The 21870-nt window shown below is 43.9% G+C and overlaps 1 protein-coding gene across 1 annotated transcript in view; it reads right to left on the bottom strand.

Moving 5' to 3' along the window:
* Window positions 1-11939, bottom strand: part of usp54b (ubiquitin specific peptidase 54b) — a gene marked incomplete at its 5' end in the record, with an annotated part of 36410 nt that extends 24471 nt beyond the window's left edge. The window contains 3 exons of the mRNA XM_079292701.1: window positions 37-171; window positions 4514-4606; window positions 11784-11939. Coding sequence (XP_079148827.1) covers window positions 37-171; window positions 4514-4606; window positions 11784-11939 — 384 coding nt within the window. The remainder of the gene's footprint in view (window positions 1-36; window positions 172-4513; window positions 4607-11783) is intronic.
* Between the last annotated feature and the right edge of the window lie 9931 nt (window positions 11940-21870).

Raw genomic sequence — 21870 nt, 5'->3', positions numbered from 1 at the left:
GTGTGTGTGTGTGTGTGTGTGGTGTATCAGACTCACGAAGCACTCAGCGGCGTCGTCCATGATACCCAGCTGAAAGCGTTGTTCGTCTTGGAAAGTCTTGGCCAGAGCGCTCCGCAGTGCATCTGATGGCAGCACACGCTCACTGCTGAACTGGAACTGAGCAAAGATACTCTGCAAACACACACACACACACACAGGTATAGAAACATATTAATTCTTTATTTCACTGATGCCATAAATGCTTTTCCTGAAAGAAAATAGAAAACTGTTAGAGTCCGTGCACTCAACACCCTCTCAACACATTTCTCCCGTATTCCGTGTTCTGTCAACTGACCCGTAAAACAGAACCAGTGGAGCCAGTTGTCAACGTGTCGGGAACCAAAGTGCTGCTCAACAAACCCAGACCGGACCAATACAAACGCCGCGGCCGAGCCTCACATCACAGCTGGCCTCGATATCAGACCATATCAATAATAGATGGCATTTGTAGTGCACTTTTCTCTGGCAAAAAAAAAAACAGCTCTCCGAGTGCTTTGTAGCAGAAAAGTAGAAACCGAATCCAACTGTTGCAGGGGGCTCGGAGAGAAAGCTAGGCCACTGAAGTGTGTTTCGAGGGCAGAGCCGTGAGAGGAGGATCAGTCGGTTTGGAGAGGACAGAGCTGCTTTGCACGGTTTGCCTGCATGCAGGTCCAGATGACTGACAGCCTTACAGCGAGTGCTATTCTAATGACCCTTGTCGAGAAGGACCTGGTGTCGGTCCTATTTGTGTCTCCTGTTTGAAAAAAGGATATCTTTAAAAACTTCATGACACACATTTGAGAAATTTGGTCTTCGCAGTACTTACTTCCACTGCTTCCTGCTTATTTAAAAAGCATTTCACATTTCTGCTCATATTTCTAAAACCACTGGTTCCCAACGTTTTTTTGAGCTGTTAGACTGAAGCGACGTCTGCTGGTAAACCGATCGGCTCAGGTGTTCGAAGTGTTTGTGCCTGAGGAGGTAAAACTATCCACAAAAAAGATAACAAACCATGAACAGCAACATTTCTGGCTCAAGGGATCGGGTTAGAATATAAAAAGCATTGTGCAACTAGAATTCAATTCGTTTGAGAGGTGCCGATATCGACTCAAAGCAAAATAAGTAACACACTTGAAATTCGCACAAATCGTTCTGGTAAAGAAGTCTAATATTCCTGCACAGGGTTAATTTCTCCAAAAGAACAGGACTTTGTGCACGTTTATCTAAAATTGTTATAAAAATGTCACCATTAGGTTGTTGTGGTGTCTTCCTGGAGGAGGTATGAGCTAAATACTTTTTAGTTGTCATTACTGTCATAAATAGTGGCAGTCGCAGTAATAGCAGTATAACCTTGAGTAGTACTGAAGTAGCAGTCTTGTAAATGACTCTGTGTTGTGGGTTGATCCAGATGAACCTGTGATTTAAATGCAGTAAACATGGTTATAAAAAGTAGCACCGAGTTCAAGCAGCGGCAGTGAGAGCAACTTATGGACTGAAGAGAGCTGCAGACGTCTAAAGAGGGAGAGATAGAAGCACGGATAACTTTCTCTCGATTGCCAACGGACAAAAATGACCGGATTTTTTTTTTGGGTAAGAATTTTCTGCTGGAAAAAAGCCAAAACCCGAGCGACTGTTTTTGACCCACACTAAAAACAGCCCAAAACAGAAATGAACACAAGCCAGCTCGACGTGTCGGAGCAGTGGTTGGTGCTCGGCTGGTTCTCCGTCCCAGCGGTAATTCAATCACTGATTAGAGATGGCTGCACTGAGAACCAGGAAGTCGCTCGGCGTCCTGAAGACGGAGAAACGCTGAAGACATTTTAACACAGTTTGTCTGTTCGTGTCCCAGAGCAGGTAACGTAGTACGTGGTACAATAACGAGTACAACAAGCAAGAAAGGCCGCTAAGAGTGAGTAGGAGGGGACAGGTCAAACAAACACAGGACTTTCACTTAGGAGATCGCTGCTCTTGTCCCATGTGAAACCAGAAACGCTGACTTTACGCTTGTTACCCAAACTTTCATACACAACGTTGTTGCGCTTGTTGGGTAACTTTACGTGAGAAAGTCTGTTAAAGCTGGTTGTTGTTCATTTACGCAAGTTAAACTACCTCGTTATTTTTTACACGAACCATGATCGAGTTTTATTTCCCCTCCTTACGTATTTGGTTATTTCAAAAGAATTTAGAACCCATATGTGATATTTTTGTAGCAAGACAGCCGCAATCAGATGGGGGAGAAAATGTTACAAAGCAACAGAATGAGTGTGTGCAAGCTGAGATTTGGCAATGGGAAAGGTAATGCAGTCCTACTGGCAGGGAGTGTGTGTAGGTGTGTGTGAGGGAGAGAGGGAGGAAGGGGGAAGAGAGGGAGGGAGAAAGAGAAACAGAGAAAGAGAGAAGAGGAAAAAGAGACCGTACAAGCAATAGGGTGTGTGTGTGTGTGTGTCTATGTGTGTGTGTGTGCGTGTGTGTGTGTGTGTGTATGTGTTATGGTGGCTGTGCTGACTGCAGCAATGCGCCAAGGAGAATGGAGGGGGAATATACCCTACAGAGAGAGAAGGAGGGAGGGAGGAGAGGAAGGAGGGAGGGAGGCAGCAGGCAGAGTGAATAAGAGAGGGAGGCGTAGGTGTGTGTGTGCATGCACTGGTCCAAGTGTGAAGACAAGAACAATCTACACCAACTCCCACCTTCATTCATCTTTCTCTTTTCTTCTCTCCCACTTCCTCCTCTCTCCCTTTCCTTCTTCTCTCTTCCTATTTCTTGTGTGTGTGTGTGTGCAGGTATCTGCGTGCATGTGTGTGTGTCTGCGTGCTTTGCTGTTGAGAGAGATAAAGTGTTGCAGTGATTTCTAGAGGGATAGCCGCAGGCAGCCTCTGAACTTATGTTTACTAGAAAGGCAGGCGTCTTTATCCGCTGCAGATAAACCCAAATCCACACACAATCCCTCCAAAATAAAAGAACCCACGATCATCATTCATCTCTTTAGGTTGTCTAAAACGGATTGTTTGAAAACTTAACACGCCGTTAAAGTTCATTTGGTGCGCGTCTCGCCCAGTTATTCTCAGACTTTTATCTGCTTTGCCGCCGGCTACGAACAGACTGTGAGGACAACGTTACATCTTCTTCTGACAAAGGAGAGACGGCGGCAGGACGGTTATTGACAACTGACAGGACAGTGTGAACATGGTGACGATACCTTTGATTTGTACACCGACGGCCGACGCACACACACCCACAAGCCTGTATGTGTGTGTGTGTGTGTGTGTGTGTGTGTGTGGCATCCCAGCGTGGGCTGTGCTAGCTCAGCACTTTCAGTCAGCCAATTAATTACAGAGAAGCGTTGGAGACACAACAGCGTGTAGAACACACACAACGACGCTCCTACACACGCACACAAACACTACTGCACAACAGCACATGACACACAACACTTCCCTTCACTCAGACACATATTTGTCATCATTGATGCAACAAATGGCTGGAGCAGAGCTGCATAAGGCTCGTTCATTACGAGGGTTTCACCGCATGTTCGTCTTCTGTTCGGTTACTTTCTATCAGCAGCCGCAGGAAACACACCGGTGATTCAACCCCAAACTACGTTATATTGTAAGGCAGCTCTTTACTGGGAAAAAAAAGCGTCTGGTGCAAAGTACGTGATGTGTTTTACACGATGGAGGACGACGAAGAAGAAGCAACACTGCAGAGAAAAAACTACGGTATCACAACTTAAAGTCCTGCATTCAAAGTGATTAAAAGTAAACAAGTCATTTGTCAAGTAATTACAAGAAAAAGGTACTTCTTGTGAAGAAGAGAAGAGTCATTTGACAAAGGAAAGGAAAGTCTACAGTGATGGGAAAGAAGGACAAAAAGAAGGAAGCAAGAACGGAAGGACAGAAAAAGCGGGAAATAGAAAGGAAGATGTTAAGAAATGATGAAACGAGGTTACAAAGTAAAGCACAGAACAAAGAAGGAGGGAAAACAGTGAAACAGTAACGCCACAGGTACCATGATAGTTCTATATTCACTGTTGGAAGTGTACAAATGAAGCTGGTCTCCCTTTTGCTTGCGAATGCTCTTTTGTCTCTCCTTTTTTCCAAAAAAGTAATAAAAAGTATTGCGGTGGTTACAAAACCCCCCTGCAAGAATCTCCAGTGCTGTTTATTAGGGGATCGGTATAACCACACAATAATAGACAGAAGAAGAGAAGAGAAAACAACACAACATATATGTCACATGAGTTCATAAGGTTTTGTATCATGGTATTCTAGTCTGATGGATGCAGTAACACTCAAGCAAAGTACTTGTACCTCACATAAGTACATCGCTTCAGTAAACGTACCTCAGCCCTGACTTCTGGTTTACATTTCAGGCAACAATGTTTGTGTGTGAAGCAGAAGGAAAGAAAACAGCAGGGCCAACACACCAGAGTCATTGTCGCTGCTTAAAACCTAAGACCTCCACAAGCCATTGGAGTACAAAGCCGGAGTGTTTGTACCTTTAAAGCGCAGAAGATACACGAGTCCTCCATGCACTTGTGTGTGGTCAGCTGGCGAAAGCTTCTGCGGAAGATGTCGAGATGCCACAGAACCTGGGAGACAGAACACGCATTTACAGACAGAGCAAAAGGAGATAAAGCAACTGGGATGTACTGTATATCAAAGGCAATGTATCGCAATATCACCTTTTTGTGATACTTTACCGATTGAGATGAGTGGCAAACAGTTGCTCTGATTGCATGAAAAGTTACAGGAATGCAAATGCAGCTTGCAATTTGCTGGCGACTGCATTAAAAAAGGTAAACCCTGTTTTACTAAGACCTTCTTTCAGCCTCTCTGCTTCATTTTTCTGAGCAACAACTGTTTAAAATTGAAAGTATAATTGTGTGAGATTTCATCTTGAGTGTTTCACGGAGGAAGATGGAGGACAGTCCAGACTCTACTTGCAACAATTCATGTTTTAACTTTCTTAATCATTTTTTCAAGATGCTGCTTTTTTTTTTTTTTGAATACCAGGATCTTGCTTGAGTTATTCGTATCTTTTTCAGCCCACTGGCAAACTAATCAAAAAGTCTCATTTACACATGAATAAAAAGCGATCTGTATCTAGATCAGTGGTTCCTAAAATGGGTGTCACGGCACCGTGGGGTGCCTGAAACACGGGCCAAGGGGGCCACATGATTTGCTCATTCCTGTCTTTTTATAATATCGCTGTAATAATGTTTCACTCAACATCAACAAGGCAATATGAAATTGTGTTTTGAAACAGAAGTAAGCACTAAACACTGTAATCACCAACTTAAACAACCCTGTTAAATATGCAGTTATGCCGTAGCGAAGATTATTGACACGACAGCTCACGGTTGGCTGTTGGTGGACAGCTCACGAAACATGCTTTCTGGGTGACCAGCAGCCAGGAATAGCGACTGACAGAGATGGAAAGATTTGGAAGGAAAAGTTATTTTTGTAAAAGGTTTGTGAACTAGATTATCTGGATGTCGGATGTCAGACGTTACTGTCACAATAACAAGTGAAGCTGCTGCTTTCAGTTCAGTTCTCCATTGATTTCATTTGCATATGTGAGAAATGATGCTGCAATCCTTTATTCATGACTTTATGCTGATGCTTTGTCTGACTTTGGATGCTCAGTAACTCACATGTATAGATTTAGGGTAAAAAAAACAACTCCATGTGGCGTTAAAAAACAAAGCTACATTTCTTAAACTCCCATTGAATCAAATGACTCCCTGAAATGTGAGCTGGTTGCACAGAATCAAAACTCCAGTCCGCAGCTCTGTGTGGCTTTCAGCCACATCCAGCTAATCGTTTTTCCCAGCAGCTCCCACTGAGTGCGTACTTTGTATATTTCCAGCAACAAAAAGAGTCAGAGGGAGGGATTCAGTGGGACAGACGGACAGAAAAACGACCAGCGCAAAGCAAAAAGAAAGGAGGAGGAACCCATGAGAACTAGTAGAGAAGTGGTCTGCATGATTCAGGTCTCCTTGTGTCCTCTCTCTCTCGCTCTCTCTCTCTCTCTCTCTCTCGCTCTCTCTCTCTCTGCTTAATTAGAGGAAAGAGCTCTTAGTGCATTCATTCAGCATCCTGCAAGATAATATTGACACAACACTGTCCCTTAGGCTTCGACTGCAGCACACACACCTACAGAATGCACATACAGTTGTAGATCTACATGCACGCACACAAACACCACAATAATACAAGTCTGCAACGTGTGTGTGTGTGTGTGTGTGTGTGTTAAGGATAGAGTGATAGGTGGAGGAAAAAGGGGGCTGCATGCCAGGCTGCATGCTGACGCTAGTGTATGCGTTCTACCTCTCCCCCCCTCTTTCTTTCTCCTCCTCTCTCTCTTTCTCCTCCTCTCTCTCTTTCTCCTCCTCTCTCTGTAGTTTATTTGGTCGTGATGAATCGGCTCCCTGCACAGCACTGCAGCAGCCACAAGGAGGGCACACTGCTGCCCATGCCCATCTCTCCTCATCCGTATCTATCTATCCGTCTCTTTGTCCTCCTCCAAACACACCCCTCTATCTCTTCCTCTGTTCGTCTCCCATTTGAGTCATTTGGTTTTCCCTCCCCTCCCCTTTTTAACTTCTCTCGGTTTATCTGCAGAAGCATCTCAGAGAAAAGAAACTACAGTATAACTAACGAACATACAAAGTGATGGAAACATACACGGGGATAGAAATTAGCCGCATCAGCCCGTGTTTTAAGCTGCTCGTTAACAGTGTAATTGAAGTCACAGACAAATCTCAGCAATGAAGCCGGAGGCAGAAATGCCCGTATTTTATTGGCTGTGGTGGTCTTGGGTGTCTCATTGTTTGTGAAGTCAAAAAGTAGATTGCGAGATAAAATACTGGAGTTTCGAGCTCTTTTCTTCATTTATAAGGCCGTGCTATCTAAGCTGCCAAGACATTTAAAGTTACAATCCTTCAGATTTTCATGAAACCAAACCCCATTTTTAATGCGATATATAGGCTGCTTTTTTGTGCCATAGTAATTCAATGTCTTTATATTCATAAGTATCTCTCCAAATAGTAGTTTTAATATCGGAGTCTGCCATTCACTATTTGTGCTTTTATGTGTGAAGCTGTTACGCTGCTGTCTTGGCCGTATTTTAAATCTCAATGGGACTATCCTGGAAAAAGTTGGATGAATGAAATCTAAAAAAATAACAAATTCCCTTGCAGGCATGAAATCCTGCTCATTTAATCTAATATCCGCCTTTACTGTTCATTCTTTTTACGCCATAAAATTACTGCTAATGCAAACAGGCATTCCTGCTGCTCTGCATTAAAAGCGTTCAACTGTTAAAACACAGGTTGGCTTTTATTGTGAAGGAGCAACAGGAAATGCAATGTGTTTGTCCCTCCTTAAACACACACGCGACGCGGTAAAAAAGGAATGCGTTAATTGATCTTTCAAGTGACAAAGTCTCACTTCAAAGTTCTTCTTAAATATAAATATTAGGGGTGTAACGGTTCACAAAACTCACGGTTCGGTACGATACAGTGGAACCACGGTTCGGTACGTTTCGGTACAGTAGAAAACTATAAATGCCAGAGAAATGTACTTGATTTAAAAATATATTTATTCATTACAACTAACATCATAAAGTTATTCTTTGACTTTGAACAATGATGGAACTATACCTGAGTGACTCATCTTCTGGGGTGTCTTCTTAGCAACACATAAGCATAAAAAACAAAAACTGCTCCTTAATGTTATGTAGTATTGTTACTTACATCTTGTATTGTTACTTACATCTTGCAAAAGAGATTTTTAACCTCAATGGGACTACCTGGTTAAATAAAGGTTTTAAAATATATATATATATATATATTTATATATATATATATATATATATATATATATTAATTTTTTATTTGAATTTTTTTATTATTCAAACGTATTCGGTTCATCATGCGTACCGAACCGTGAGCCTCGTACCGAACGGTTCAATACGAATACGCGTATCGTTACACCCCTATTATATATATATATATATATACAGTAATATACAGTTTTTTTGAGTTGTGTGTTGTATATATGATTTTAGGACTTCTCTAGGACTCCCTGAATAATTAAAGCTTAACTAACATGTAGCTTCAGTGTTGTTAGTTGGTGTGATGATTTGTAAATTCTTCACATTTTTGTTCCAAAATGCATCAGTTATAAAGAGTTATTAAGTATTAATTAGTTGCTTTTTTTAATGGTCTGAAGTTGCAAAAGCCAATCATTTCTGTTGGCAATAAATAGATTTTGTTCTCCCTGATAAACAACTATATTGAACATGACATAACGGACATCTTACTGAACAGTAAGCATAAATAAATCAGTTATTACACATAAAGAAATCAATTAGTTATGACTTGTAAACCACTTATTATGCAGCCTCATTAAACTGGCATCCATTATTTTAATAGCTGCTGTTGCAAAAATGGTATCCGTGCACAAATACAACCACAAAATTGTTAAAGGCACTTTTTTTTGCCAGCAATCGTATTTAATTGACACAATAAAGGTATCTTTCTGTTCCACCGAGCTCTCCTTCTCATAATCTGCTCTAGCTGCCTCACACTGCTGTTCCTGGCTGTGTTGGTTGATTCCTGCCCTCCTCGACCTCCCCCTGCTCCTCCTGTTCCAGTCTCCTATTACCTCCTCTTCCTGCTAAATCCTGCACTGCTGCTCGACCTCATTGGGAGGCCGAGCAGAAGAGTAAAACAATCCAAGCAGCACACGATCCTGTATCCTCTAATGTAAAGAACACCATCAGCAGAAATACTTAAATAAGGTATTTGGCTGGAAAATGTCAGTGTTTTATTGGCATTCCTCCAGCTGCAGCGCAATCCGGTCTCCTACAAATTACGTTTCTATATTACTCAATAGTTTTCCTAATTACACTGCGATGGTAAACGTAATCGCTGACTGGATTATTCTCGAAGGGAATGTTGTTGTTTTTTACTTTTAATAATTAAATCCATATATATAGATATAAATTGATGATGCAGGCCTTAACCAAGTGCTGACAGTGTCTGAATATAACCAGGAAATGTTGCATTGCATGATCGGACATTTCAGTGGAAAACAAACTAATTACGTTTTCAACGAACGTTTCACTGATACGTTTAGCGGCAACATTTTTGTGACTTGAGATCCTTTAAGTAAACATCATAAGTTGTTCTTCGTTTGATTTGTAGTTTCTGTGATACTACTTGTAGCATCAAGGATGTATATTTGGCTCTCTTTCTGCTTTGTCAAATAATTGAGACGTTTATTTTTTTCTCAATGGTTTTCTTCACTGCGAGAGATGGTGGCTTTGTATGAAGCGGACTGTGACCCTCCGCCCAAGAACGTCCAACCTTAAGATTCAGTAACATTTTATTAAAAGCACACGATAACAAAATATATTAGATATATATCAGATATATATATATACGGCTGTTTAACTTACAAATAAGTTTTGGTAACCCTTTACCATGGCAAAATGTGAGTACAAATGAACGAGGAATTCTTGCTGATAATAAATATTTCTTCCTTACTCTGCATCTCACACACACGCACACACACACACACACACACACACACACACACACTGCTGGATGTGTGAACCCATGTGTTTCTGCTTCATCAAAGCCTATAACTCCTTTAGCTACATTTATTTTTACACCGTGTTGACGCCGAGAAAAGTTGCTGAGCGTGTTCATACACTTTACCTCACAGCACCTTCCTTCTCGCTCATTCAATTTCACACATGCAGACAAAACAACCACCGCTGCTATTGCTGCTGCTATTGCTGCCCAGCAGCTCCACTGCAGCAGCGGGGGGTTAAGTGCCCAATGGGCCCATGGGTGCCAGAAGGCAGCAAAGAGTATTTCACTATCAATGAGTGCAATGAACAGCAAACGGCAGCAGATTCGTTGAGAGCAAATTTTGAACTGATTCATGAGTAATTCTGTATCACTTTATATTGAAAATCTTTGGGTTTCGGACTGTTGGCCACACAAATCAAAGCAATTTCAAGACATCGGCAGGAGCTCTGGGAAAATGTGCTGGATGTTCACTATTTAAGACCAAAGAAACTAATTGGTAAATGATTAAAAAAACAAACGATCAATCGTAGATGCAGCTGAACTGCCAGTGTAGTCTGTTGTGAACCTAAACTTTGACCCCTTATTCTTCACCTACGCACGCTTTAAATCTATTCAGATAGTATGAGCAAACGGGAACACACACACACACACACACACCTATAAATACACAGTGAAACAGCCAACGAGCATCTCAGTACTTTAACATTCAGTTTATCCTCACTCATCTGTGTCCTGTTAAACATCCCTCTCCCCTCTTTGTGCACTTGTGTGTGCGTGTCCTTGAAATGGCTCACTTCTCTCCCCATTGAAGCTGCTTTTGCATGCCTTTATTGAGGCATTTTCTCACAGAAATATACCGTATGTCCTTCACGATGTCTTTTCATCTTTCTCTTCTCCTTTTCCCTTTTTGCCCCCTACCTTATCAGACTCTTTAGTTCCACTCTTTCTCCCGACAGTATCCCCTTTAGTCTTCTCCTCAGTCTTTTCATACTGCATACTCCTCATCCCTCTTTCTCCTCTTCTCGTCCTTCAGCAACTTTTCTTCTTCTAGTCTATCCCTCTGCGCTCTTCAACTCTCCCTAAGCTTCTGCCCCATCATCCCCCTCCCTCCTCAGCTTACTCCTGCCTCTCTCTCTCTTTCAAGCCAGTAGTCAAGAGACATTTATGTGTGTGTGTGTGTGTGTGTGTATGTACAGAAGGTAAGTTTGTGCCAGCTGGAGGTCTTGGGAGGAGGGAGGAGAGCTGTGTGTGTGTGTAAAGAGAGAGAGAGGAGATGCAGCAGCAGCAGCGCAGTGTAAGCATCTCCACACACAGACTGGATGTCCACGCTGACGCCAGACCGGCAGCGCTGGCAAAACCCGCCGACACACGCAAACAACCCGTTAATGTGGCGCCTGATCTCATCCCTGTCAGGCTTAAATATCAATTTACTGCAGAAAAAAAAATTCTACATTCGTCTTAGAATGCAAGTGTGAAGAGTATCTAGGACACAGCTTCTGTCATTAATGCCACTTCACAGGAAACATTATTGCGGTCACTATAAAGCACAATAAAGCTGTCAGAGCACTGACATTGTTCATTTTATTTTGCATGGCAGGGTGCATTATTAAGTGCCACTAAAGTTACACATTTTTCCAGTACGTTGAATTTGAAATGAAACACTGATACAACATTAAAATGACAATTTTCAGGTTTAACATAAGAATATTCACACGCTGACCAGGTAATCAGTCTAGAAATTGTGCCCTTTTTTTTACCACATCTGTCCAGTTTTTGGAGATAGATTATAATAAGTAATAATAATAAGTAATTGGTTAAAGTGACATAAAATCAAATCAAGTCATCATATTCAATGTCTCTAAAAACTGGTGTCTTCATCTTTGTATTGTTTTAGTTCGTTTTCAGGGTTTTTGCTGTAGTTTTAGTTTAATTTAACTTTTTCAGAAAAGTTTAGTTTAGTTTTTACATATCAATGGCCATAAAGTTTTGCTGACTATAATAATAAAACATGCTCAGCTTTATGTGTGGCCTTTGGACCAGAGTGCGACACTTTTCTGATAATTGGTTTGGTTGAGGCCAGTCAAGAGCGCGACACAGTCATAAAATACTCCATGAAAAACATGTTACTCCCCTAATACTTGCGTGTGTTGATCCGACTGACCTGCAGAGCGCTGTTGAGGAAGCAGCTGTTCTGTCCCGGCTCGTTGCTCAGGCCTTTGCTGGGTGCGATAGAGGTCATGGTTCTCGGGGTCACCAGCCCCTGCACCCCGCCTACTGCTCCGCCACCCGACGCAAAGTAGTTCCTCTTCCACGACATCACTGCCTGGACGCCCCCGTATCCACGGTGAGGCGGGGAAGGGGCGGGGCAGCAGACCAAGCGAAGGCCTCTATGTCACTCCCATGAGAGAGAACGAGGGAGAATAAGAGAAAAACAGAGGAGGAGGACGAGGAGATGGAGGGAGGAAGAGGAGGGAGGAAGAGGAGGGAGGCGGCGGCGGCTGTAGGTCGAGGAGATGCGGTGTGTGTTGGATGGGGATTTGGCACCCATACAACCCTCCCCCTCTCCAGCCGTGTTTTACTTTAAAATCTGTCCACTTTCTGGAGCCAGCGGTTGGCTTTTTCTTTTTTTAGCTCCTTGGATTTAGCAGTTTGTGTTTGAGGACATGAGAGTTTGTCCAAAATGTTGATTAGGCAGCACTTCTTCTCCCATGTGGGGACCCCGTCAATGCTTTCTTCACTTCTTTCACTTTGCCTGTAAGACACAAAGACCAACATGTTAGTACTTCTCATACAAAACAGCTGGTAATACACACTCAAAAACATGTTTTTTAAGCTGTTAACTGTATACTGCATAAAATACCCTACTGTGTATGGAGAGTCCCATCAGTAGCATAAACATTGTCAGCAAAACTGGTAAAAACCAAAAAGATCAATACTGTTTTGGGGGTTAGACTCCCTCTCCTGGCTTGAAAATGTAACCTCTGCTGCTGAGCTGATCTCATCGCATTGATGATGACACACTGACAATTTGTAAATTACTTAAATGGCCAAAAGATGTCATCTACAGCCTACCCTTAACTTGTGACAGGCGAGCTCAGCTGTATGGCCTTAGCTAACTAGCTAACTGTGAAGAATTCGAACCTAGCATAACCCAAAAATGTGGTCAATTTTTAAATGCGTTTGGCAAACAAGGACATAGCGAATATTCTTTACGTTGCCTTTAAGGATTAAATCAACATTTAACCTGCATTAATCAATAAATCCAATATGCAGTGTGACAAAATCACTAAGGATTAACACACACACACTTGTAGCTTTGTGTTGCCTTTTAGCCTTTTAAGCTAATTATCCTTGGTTTAGTGCATAGATTCTTTACAGTTTAGTCGAATTATTCTCGTCATTTTTAATAAACCCACTGAATACAATCCACTCAGCAACAAAAAGCAGGCAGACACAGCTAGCGACTAGCTCTCGGAGATAGTTGAACATTTCGCAGCTAACGTTAAACAAGCAGATATATTTCTCAGAGGTTGGTTGAGACCAAAACAGAGCTAAAAGGAAAGTGAATATTGGATTTAGTTAGTCAGTTATGCTGGAAACAACACTATATGAATGCTAATGCTGCTCCCTGGATGATATTTAAGCAGGTAACTGTGTGCTAACACCTTAGCCATGACAGTTATTAAAGCTAAGGAAGTGTCTGTGTGTTTGTCTGCTTGTTTTGATGTTCTTCTGCCCCTTAGTGGCCAGAAATCTTACGCACCATGAGTCATGAAAATTACCACATTGAACAGAGAAGCACTGCATCAGTGATATGACAGAGGGGCCGCTTGGAGAAATCTGTTATGTCATTTTCATAATCGGTACTTAGGGACATTATCTGGAGCTTATACTGGCTCCAGCATCGCTATCCACAGCTTCTGAAATGTGTGAGTGAGGGAGAACAAATAGGCAGTTTGTGTGTGTTTGTCACCCTACAGTAAGTGTGCTTGGGTGTGTGTGTGTACATGAAGTTGCATAACAGCACAGGGCAGTATAACAGATCCGCAGTGCCCCCCCGCTCCCCTCTTCCACCCTCCCTCCCATTTCCCCTATAGCTTCCCCACTTTTGGCAAAGCTCCCTCGCCCGATTGCCAGGTTGCATTGCCGCCACAGCATCCCCCTTGGCTAAAGGCCAGAGGGCGCAGGGATGCTGCGGCGAGCAGCGTGGGCTGTCGCTATGGAGATGGCCACATGGGATTTGGGTGGCGTATAGCGGGGCGATGAAGGGGTGGGACAGAGGTAGGGGTGATGTCGTGACAAGGAGGGCAAGAGAAACGCATCAGAGCAAATATAGAAGGAAACATTATGCAACATTGCAATGTCACATAGTCCTACTGCATACTGACAGATTCTCACACAAATCCTTCTATCCGTCCGTCTATCTAACTATCCATCTCCATAAAAACAAAAACACAGAAATTCACTTTGATACATTCATCCATAAACAAACACATCTAAATTGCCGGAGGATTTATAAAGGGATTTGGCTAGCATGCCCCTGTGTGCCATTTTTTCTCTACAGCACAGCATCCTGAGCTTCTGTCTCAGCATACAGTGTTGTGCGAGTGTGTGTGCGTGCTTGTGTGCGTGCGTGTGTGTGTGTGTGTCTCCCGCTGAGCCTGTGTGGAGTGTGTGATCACACATCCTCTCTCTGACTGCACCCTACAGCCACACACAACCGAGATTGCTCCGGCAAGCCCTGCGCTGTTTATGTGGCCTGTGTGTGTGCATGTGTGTGTGAATGTGTGTGTGTGCATGTGTGTGTGTCCCCACATCTTCGGCTAGTTACCATGGAAATAGGCCAAGCAGCAAGCACGCGGGGGAAAAGCCGAACCATGTGATTTAACTGAGAGACACACTGTGCTGCACTGGTTGAGAAAGCACACACACACACACTGAGACACACTGAGACACACAGGGCTGGCTAGTGATGATGATGTGTATTGATGGTGGAGAGTTCCTGGAAGCCAAAGTGAGTCAAGGCACAAGTCAATCAAACTCCCTGACCCGGCGCTGGCAAGCATACGGAAGCCAGGACCTGTGGTCGCAGCCCAGACGCCGACCACACATGGAAGACCTTTTCCATGTGAGACATAGAGGTGAGGACGCTGCCTGTAAATACAGACGCAGCATGTGTGTATGTGTGTGTGTGTGTGTCATCTGTGAAGCTTCATCTTCTGACCTTAATGAAAACAGCTTTGAGCAGGGGGGGAAATGTTCCCAAAGTGTGGCTTCTTCGAGGGTCAGGATGTGGATTTAGGGTCAGACGTTGAATTAGGACCACATTTAGGTTTGATTTAAAGGTTTTGGCACATTCAAAATTACACTTAATTAGCTTAAGTGTTGAGAATCAATTTCCAAGATTTCTGCCGCCACCCCAATACAATTAAGATGAATTGAATTTTGTTTGTGGTGACACAGCAGTGAAAAATGACGTTTGAACTTTATTTTACAGGTTTCTAAATGTACCAAGCAGGTCAGACTGAATTAGGAGATGCACTGTGGATACAACCATATTATGTAATGCTGCAGCCCTTAATGCAGAGTGGCCAGAAAAACAGAAACAGGGCTCTTGAGATGCAACACCAGTTGAATGATTTGCGTGTCGACTCAATTCTTTGATACGTTTCGAGGCCGCACTTTGTGATGTCGTTGCTTTAGAATGCAATACATTGTCGGGCGTTTCTAATATTTTGTCCACTTCGTTTAATACGAAGGAGGAAAATACAACAAGCGCCGGACAATTAAATGTTATTAAGACGCCGCTAAATGCAGCCTCAGAATCACCATAAAGGTGACAAAGTAAAGGATACGTCTGGTGACATGCTGTGTTTTTTCTTATTGAGAACAAATCTCATGAAAATACCAAAACCAACAATGAACTCATCCGACGAACTCGTGTTGTGTGTAGGCCCTCGGCGTCTCGATACCGACGCACATGCCACTCTTTAGCGTCTAAATGAGACGCATCCGGCTGTTAACTCACTCCAATGTAAACCCCTCCGCGTTATTGCTGTCAGAGAGCAACTGAAGAGCGAGGAAGTCCTCTAAGGGCCGGGTGGAGGGGTGTTCAATGGGTCACTCAGGTTGCTTTACTCACAATAATATTGCTGCAACAAATCGCAGGAACAAGATACCGAATGTACAATATTTTATGTGACTCATATCACGTTAATGACCGGGAGGAACCGAGGTCGTAAGGCGGGTTCATATGTTGAGTCAAACGTCAAAGGGCTGTTCAAACGGTCTCTTTACGTTTGTATCGAAGTGGATGTGTGTGTCAGTGTGACAGCAGATGATTACTTGTGGATCGATAACAGCCAGCGAGGGCACAGCTGGGAGTATTGAGGGCAGACAGACATTTTCATGGATCCACTATACTGTCACCACCGCTGTTACTACGACTACTCAATAATGTTTACTTCACCCTTTTCTTCTCTTCCTCAGATTTTACCCGTCTTTTCTACGGTTCCCTCTCCACCTCTGCCTCCTCTCTATCTCTTCTGTTCTCTGAGCTCATCGAGCGACGAGCACAACTTCAGACGTTTGCAGGAGTTCAATACTCGATGCCCGTTTGATCCCCGTTGCACTTGATCAAATCAACATTCGAGAGGAGTGCCATCACATATGACACACGGTTCAAGCTTTCTTTCCGTTGTTCTCTCCATTACTTAGTTGTCATGCTGTTTACTCGCTGTCTCGCCCTCCCTCTCTCTATATATGTCTTTTCCATCTCTCTGTGCTTTGGAAAGAACACGAGAAGAGTGTTTTGGTGAAGAAATCTTAAGTAAATGTGAGGTTTCTACTGGAACAGCTGGGTTTCCATCCAAGTATGTCGAGTATGATGCATGATATCGGATATTTCCAAACATCTCCTCGACCTCAACGGATTTCATACTCACTTATACTCATATGAATCAAGAATAAAAAATGACTCCAGAAGTCAGTAGAATATTGGGTAGCAACACTTTTGACCCTTTAAAAGCAAAGCAGTGTCTAATTCTGACCCCTCATCACTTGTTGCATGTGAGTTGTGAGCAGTTTTACTCGACACTCAAAGAAAGTAAGTTGACGCCAGGTCATTACGCCCATATACAACGTATGTGATTGTTGAACATCTCATTAAAAAATGCTTGGCTTTAGCAGCTCCCTTAATTCCGTTGCTTTTGCTCTTTAAAAATAATAGACTTTCCTTTATGGATCTCAGAAAGCAGGACTTCAATATAGGACATAGGGGGCCTTATGGTATTATTGGGGTGTTAATTATGCCAATTTACAACTCCTCATGTTACTATTCATTTCCACAGTTATCTGAAGTTAAGAGCGTCTGATGGATCTGATGTGACTCGTACGAGAAAAGGAAGAGAAAGTCAAGACAAGAATACGAAAGTGTTCTTGCGTGAGGTCCGTTGTATCCATTCTATCCAGTAGCTGTTCCGGAGCTTTAGATTGTATCGCACAATCTTCCTCAGCAGACAGAGTTCATATTGGAAGTGTAGATGTTGAAATCAAAAGCTCCAGACTGTTTTTCCAACTGCTGTCGAGTGTCAAGAGGTCAAGAATAAGCGTTGGATCTCGAATCATTTCATGCTGTACTGTAGCATTAAAACGCCCCTTTGGCAATCAGAGCACAAGGCCGACCGATGAAAGAACAGGGCCAGAACAGAAGCACAGAAAACTGTGTTCATATACTTTTATCCAACTTCTGAACTATGACCTCCCAGATAGGTCACGTATTTCTGTGTTTTCATCTTCAGACCCTGCATGTCCAAACTTGTTCGACAGCATTGCAAAGAATCAGCATCTTGCTCTTGAGTGTAATTTATCCTCCATTTCATGATCCTGTTTATTTCCTTCTGCCGGAGGGAAAAACAGTTTTGAAATACAAAAACTGGCGTCGGACATGAAATGCTGTCAATGCCAATGTTTCCCAATCTGAATTTCCTGCCACTGCTTCTCTGTCTCCGTGCTGGGGGTTCGTGTTGCTTTGTGACAGCGACACTGGCGTCATGCAACCTGAACAAAGAGCTGATACTGTCCCCGGGGACAATAGCTGTCTCTCACATTGTCCTCCTCCCACTGGAGCAACTATCAAAAGGTGAAGGCGTGTATTTATATATCCCCGTAAAAAAGAGAGTCGTCTTGGTCGTCTCTTTCACAAACATGTGCTCTGCCTTTCCTTCTCCTTTGGCTGCACTCTCCCCTCTCTCCCTCTCTCCCACTCTCCCGCTCTCCCTCTCTCCCTCTCTCCCTCTCTCCCCCTCTCTTCCCCCTCTCTCCTCCCATTCACCTCATTCCTGCTCTCTGTCCCTCACTTTCTTCCGCTGGCCTCTATTTTCCATTCTCATTCACTCTCTCCACTTCTTCCTCCATTCATCTCTGCCTCTTTCCTTTCCCAAAAAACTTCATACGCATGTGCACTCTCACACACACACACACACACACACACACACACACACACACACACACACAGTGGTTTCTCTAACTGGGTTATGTGTAACTTCAAATAGCCTTAGTTGACAATAGGCCCAGAGTTCATCCTCTGTGCTTCTCTTTCTCCTCCTCTTTAAATCTAAAGGAAAGTTATGTGTGTGTGTGTGTGTGTGTGTGTGTGTGTGTGTGTGTGTGTGTGTGTGTGTGTGTGTGTGTGTGTGTGTGTAGGTGTGTGTGTGTGTGTGTGTGTGTGTGTGTGTGTGTGTGTGTGTGTGTGTGTGTGTGTGTGGGCACACGTGCCGCTCAATGTGTGAGCATATTAGCGAGACTGTTTTTTCTTCAGCTTCAAGGTCACTCTGTGACATTAAAGTATTCGTGTGAAAACACACACACACACACACACATGTATACACACACGCACGCTATAACCTAGATGCAACCCATTATCGCCGTGGCACACGTGCACAACCAATCCTATTAGTAGAATATATGAAGAGGGGTGAATATTTGCTTAATAGTTAGGCTATTACATAACCATTCTTATTTATGATGCATGCTGGGAGTCGTGTGGGGGTTTCACAGTTTAAGTCAGAAAGGAGAGGAGAACAAAGGAGAGGTGAAGAAAAAGGAAGGGAGAAAGTGGAGAGGAGATGAAAAGAAAGCAAGGGAGAAAAGGAGAAGGAGAGGAAAGAAAAAGGGTGACAAGACAATATTAGAGAAGAAGAAAAATAAGAGAAAAGAGGTGAACGGGGGAATGAGAGGAGAGGAGAGGAACGGAATGAAAAAGGAGACAAGGAGATAAAAGATGAGAGGAGAACAGGTGGGTGTGAAGGAGGAGAGGAGAGGAACAAGTGGAACATTAGATTGAAGAACCAACTACATGCCAAAAAGAGAGAGAAAGAGCACTCCAGTGGATGGTAAAGGAGACATATGAGCATGCGTTTCTCTTTCCTCTCCTCCTTCTTCATCCTCTGCCATGACTTAATCTGCTCCTCCATTTACCTCAAGCCTCCTATAATCCCACACATGTGGACCCAACCCTGACCACCGAGGACGACTTTACACGACATCCCCCACAACAGATGAATTCCTCGGGAAACCGTCCCGAGACACGAGCCGAGGATTCAAACCACATACGTGAGTTTCTTCTCACTCGAATCATGATGTCTGCAAACACACGCAATAAGTCATTGAGGACTTGAGATTGATTGTTCCTCAAATATCAACACATGTTGCCCAGACACGCAGGATGGAGGCTGCGTGTCTGGGTCCTGAAACTGACTCCTCGAACAAAAATGACGCACGAGTCAACAAAACTGCATTGGGAATAATTTCTACTAAACCTTAACAAGTGGTTTTGAGACGTTTTTTGTTGTTGTTGTTTCGTTTAAATTTACAATGTGACCATGTGACAGTGTTTAAAACTCTGACCGTAGATCCGGGAGATATTATGTGTCCCTCAAAATGTAATCCAGAGTGTGGTTTAGTTGCATGGTAACTTATAACTCCAAAAAACAAAAAAAATGATCACAAAAGTATAAACAATAGTCAGAGAAGAAATAAAAACAACCTAAAAATAGATCCTGAGATCTTCCTCCTTCAGCTCTGAGGGTTTTGTCCACAAATTGTCCAACAAAGCGGAAATACGACCTCACACGTATGATCGGTTTGAGTGTTTCAATGATGCCGGAGGAAACACCCCACACAAGTAAAATGACTCTGAGCGAGAGGAGGGAAGCCAGGCTTTTTTCTGGCAGTGTGGTGAGTTGGACTAAGGACAAACTCATTTGTAGATAAAAGGTAAAGTGAGCTTCCCTTCCAGGACATCCCCACTATTCATACAGTATAAAAGGCTCAAGGCTGTGAGACCAGAACACTGTAACGAAGCGACAGTGACAGCATTATGGAAACAGCAGAACATAAAGGACATGTCTTATTAAATAAAGTACAAATACGGGTATTGAGCCAGTGTTTTTCAGCTCAAGGCAGCATATAAACATACACACACACACACACACACACACACTAATGTTCACACTATATTGTGCAAAACTCCACTGCCTGAGCGTTTCATCTCCAAAAATGGAAATTGATGATGAGTCCAACTTAAATGTCAAGGCCACATTTCGGCTCAGTTTGGAGGGTGAAGGTGTGCTGCTGAAGCTGCTTGTGTGTAGTTTGTATTCCTCATGTTATGGGGACATAAACCTGTTCTACCAGAAAAATTCTATTTTTGATCAAATGCTTGTCTCTGCACGGTTTAGCCTTTATTTTAGGGTTAAGACTTAGGTTACTTGGGCTGGGTTTGAGTCTAAGATACTGTTAGAATAAGACTTCACTGTAAATCAATGTCCTCACAAGTGTAGACAAAACAAAAGTGCTCCCGATTAATGATGGGGGTATTTAAGAGGGTGGGGGGGGTTAAGTAGCCTAATCGCGTGTGTGAGCGCACGTGAGGCAGACAGCGTCTGTGTCCCCATCGCCAATGTGACGGCACTATGTGCTGACGATGATGCGGGCCCGGCAGGGGGGCCAAAGTCATCAATCACGCAGATCGAAACCGCGCCCCCCCCCCCCCCCCACCCCTACCCCCCACCCCGATGACAGCGTAGAGTGAGTCCGCCTCGGTAAATGGCTGCGGTCTCTCGGCCATCCATCAACAAGTCCACACAGTCCACCGACCACCAAAAAACACGCAGCACTGGACAGAAGCCACGCGCGCAGTAGTGGCATGCACCTGGAGTGGACGCAACACCACCTGTAACTGTGTGGAAACGAGCCCGGAGCTGCGGTGAAACCGGGACGAACTTGAGGGGAAGGGACGCGTGTTGTCCGCTAGAGCAGCACGAGGGAGAGTTGCTGCGTAGAGGGGAATCACCGACCCACGACCACCTGATAACACAATACAACAAAGCTACAGAGGAGAACCCGGCACGAGGACACAAAGATGCGTGTGCTGCTGATGAGAGTAACAATGGTGATGATGGAGAAAGATGATAACATCCTCTGAGACTGTCACAAGAACACATCTGTTGAGGATCACATCTGGCTAACACGCTAACTCCCCCCCTCCCACATAACCGCACACTCACAGAGACTCTCACACACACACGCACCTACTGATGGTGTATTCTGTCCGGTCACATGCGCGTGCCCCCGGCTTCTCTTGCAGTGATGGAGCCCATGCAGTGCGTATAGTGTGCAGGGTTGTTTTTTAGTTTTTGTTACTCACCCCCGGTGCTGTCGCCGCCAGTCTCCGTCTGCTCGCGTGTCCTACCGTGTGATTTAACGGGAGAGAGGGCGAGCCGTGGGCGCATCCAGCCCCCACCAGCGCCATCCAGCGCTGCGGTCGCGGCACGCCGCTCTCGCGATACCGTGCCATCTTCCAGCTCTCCTCCTGGAGTGTGTGTGACGTAGCGTTTTTTGTTTTTTTTATTGTTATTATTATCAGGCGGTTAGCTCAGCCCGATGCCGCCGTCTTCTGGGCACGAGGCGAAAGGAGCGCGAGGACGGGGATGATGTCATCCCGTAGCTGAACGTGTGGTCTTACCTGTTTGAGCACTGCACTGTTTTTTTGTCTGCTGTAGCCAGCTGCCAGTAACATGCAGAACATCTGTTTAAATTGATATCATTCTGCCAGCACCAGTTTAAAGTCACAGCCTGAACCCACGAACAGAACAGGTGAGAGGTCAGGGGGGCTTTTTTGGGGCGGGGGGGGGGGGGTGGGGGGGGTCTTGAGGGTTTAGGCGCCGATTTAAATGTGGAAAGTTTTG

Source organism: Melanostigma gelatinosum (genome assembly GCF_949748355.1).
Source record: "Melanostigma gelatinosum genome assembly, chromosome: 21".
Lineage (NCBI taxonomy): Eukaryota > Metazoa > Chordata > Actinopteri > Perciformes > Zoarcidae > Melanostigma > Melanostigma gelatinosum.
The sequence above is the reverse complement of the archived record's forward strand: the minus strand, read 5'-3'. Positions and strand labels throughout refer to the sequence as shown.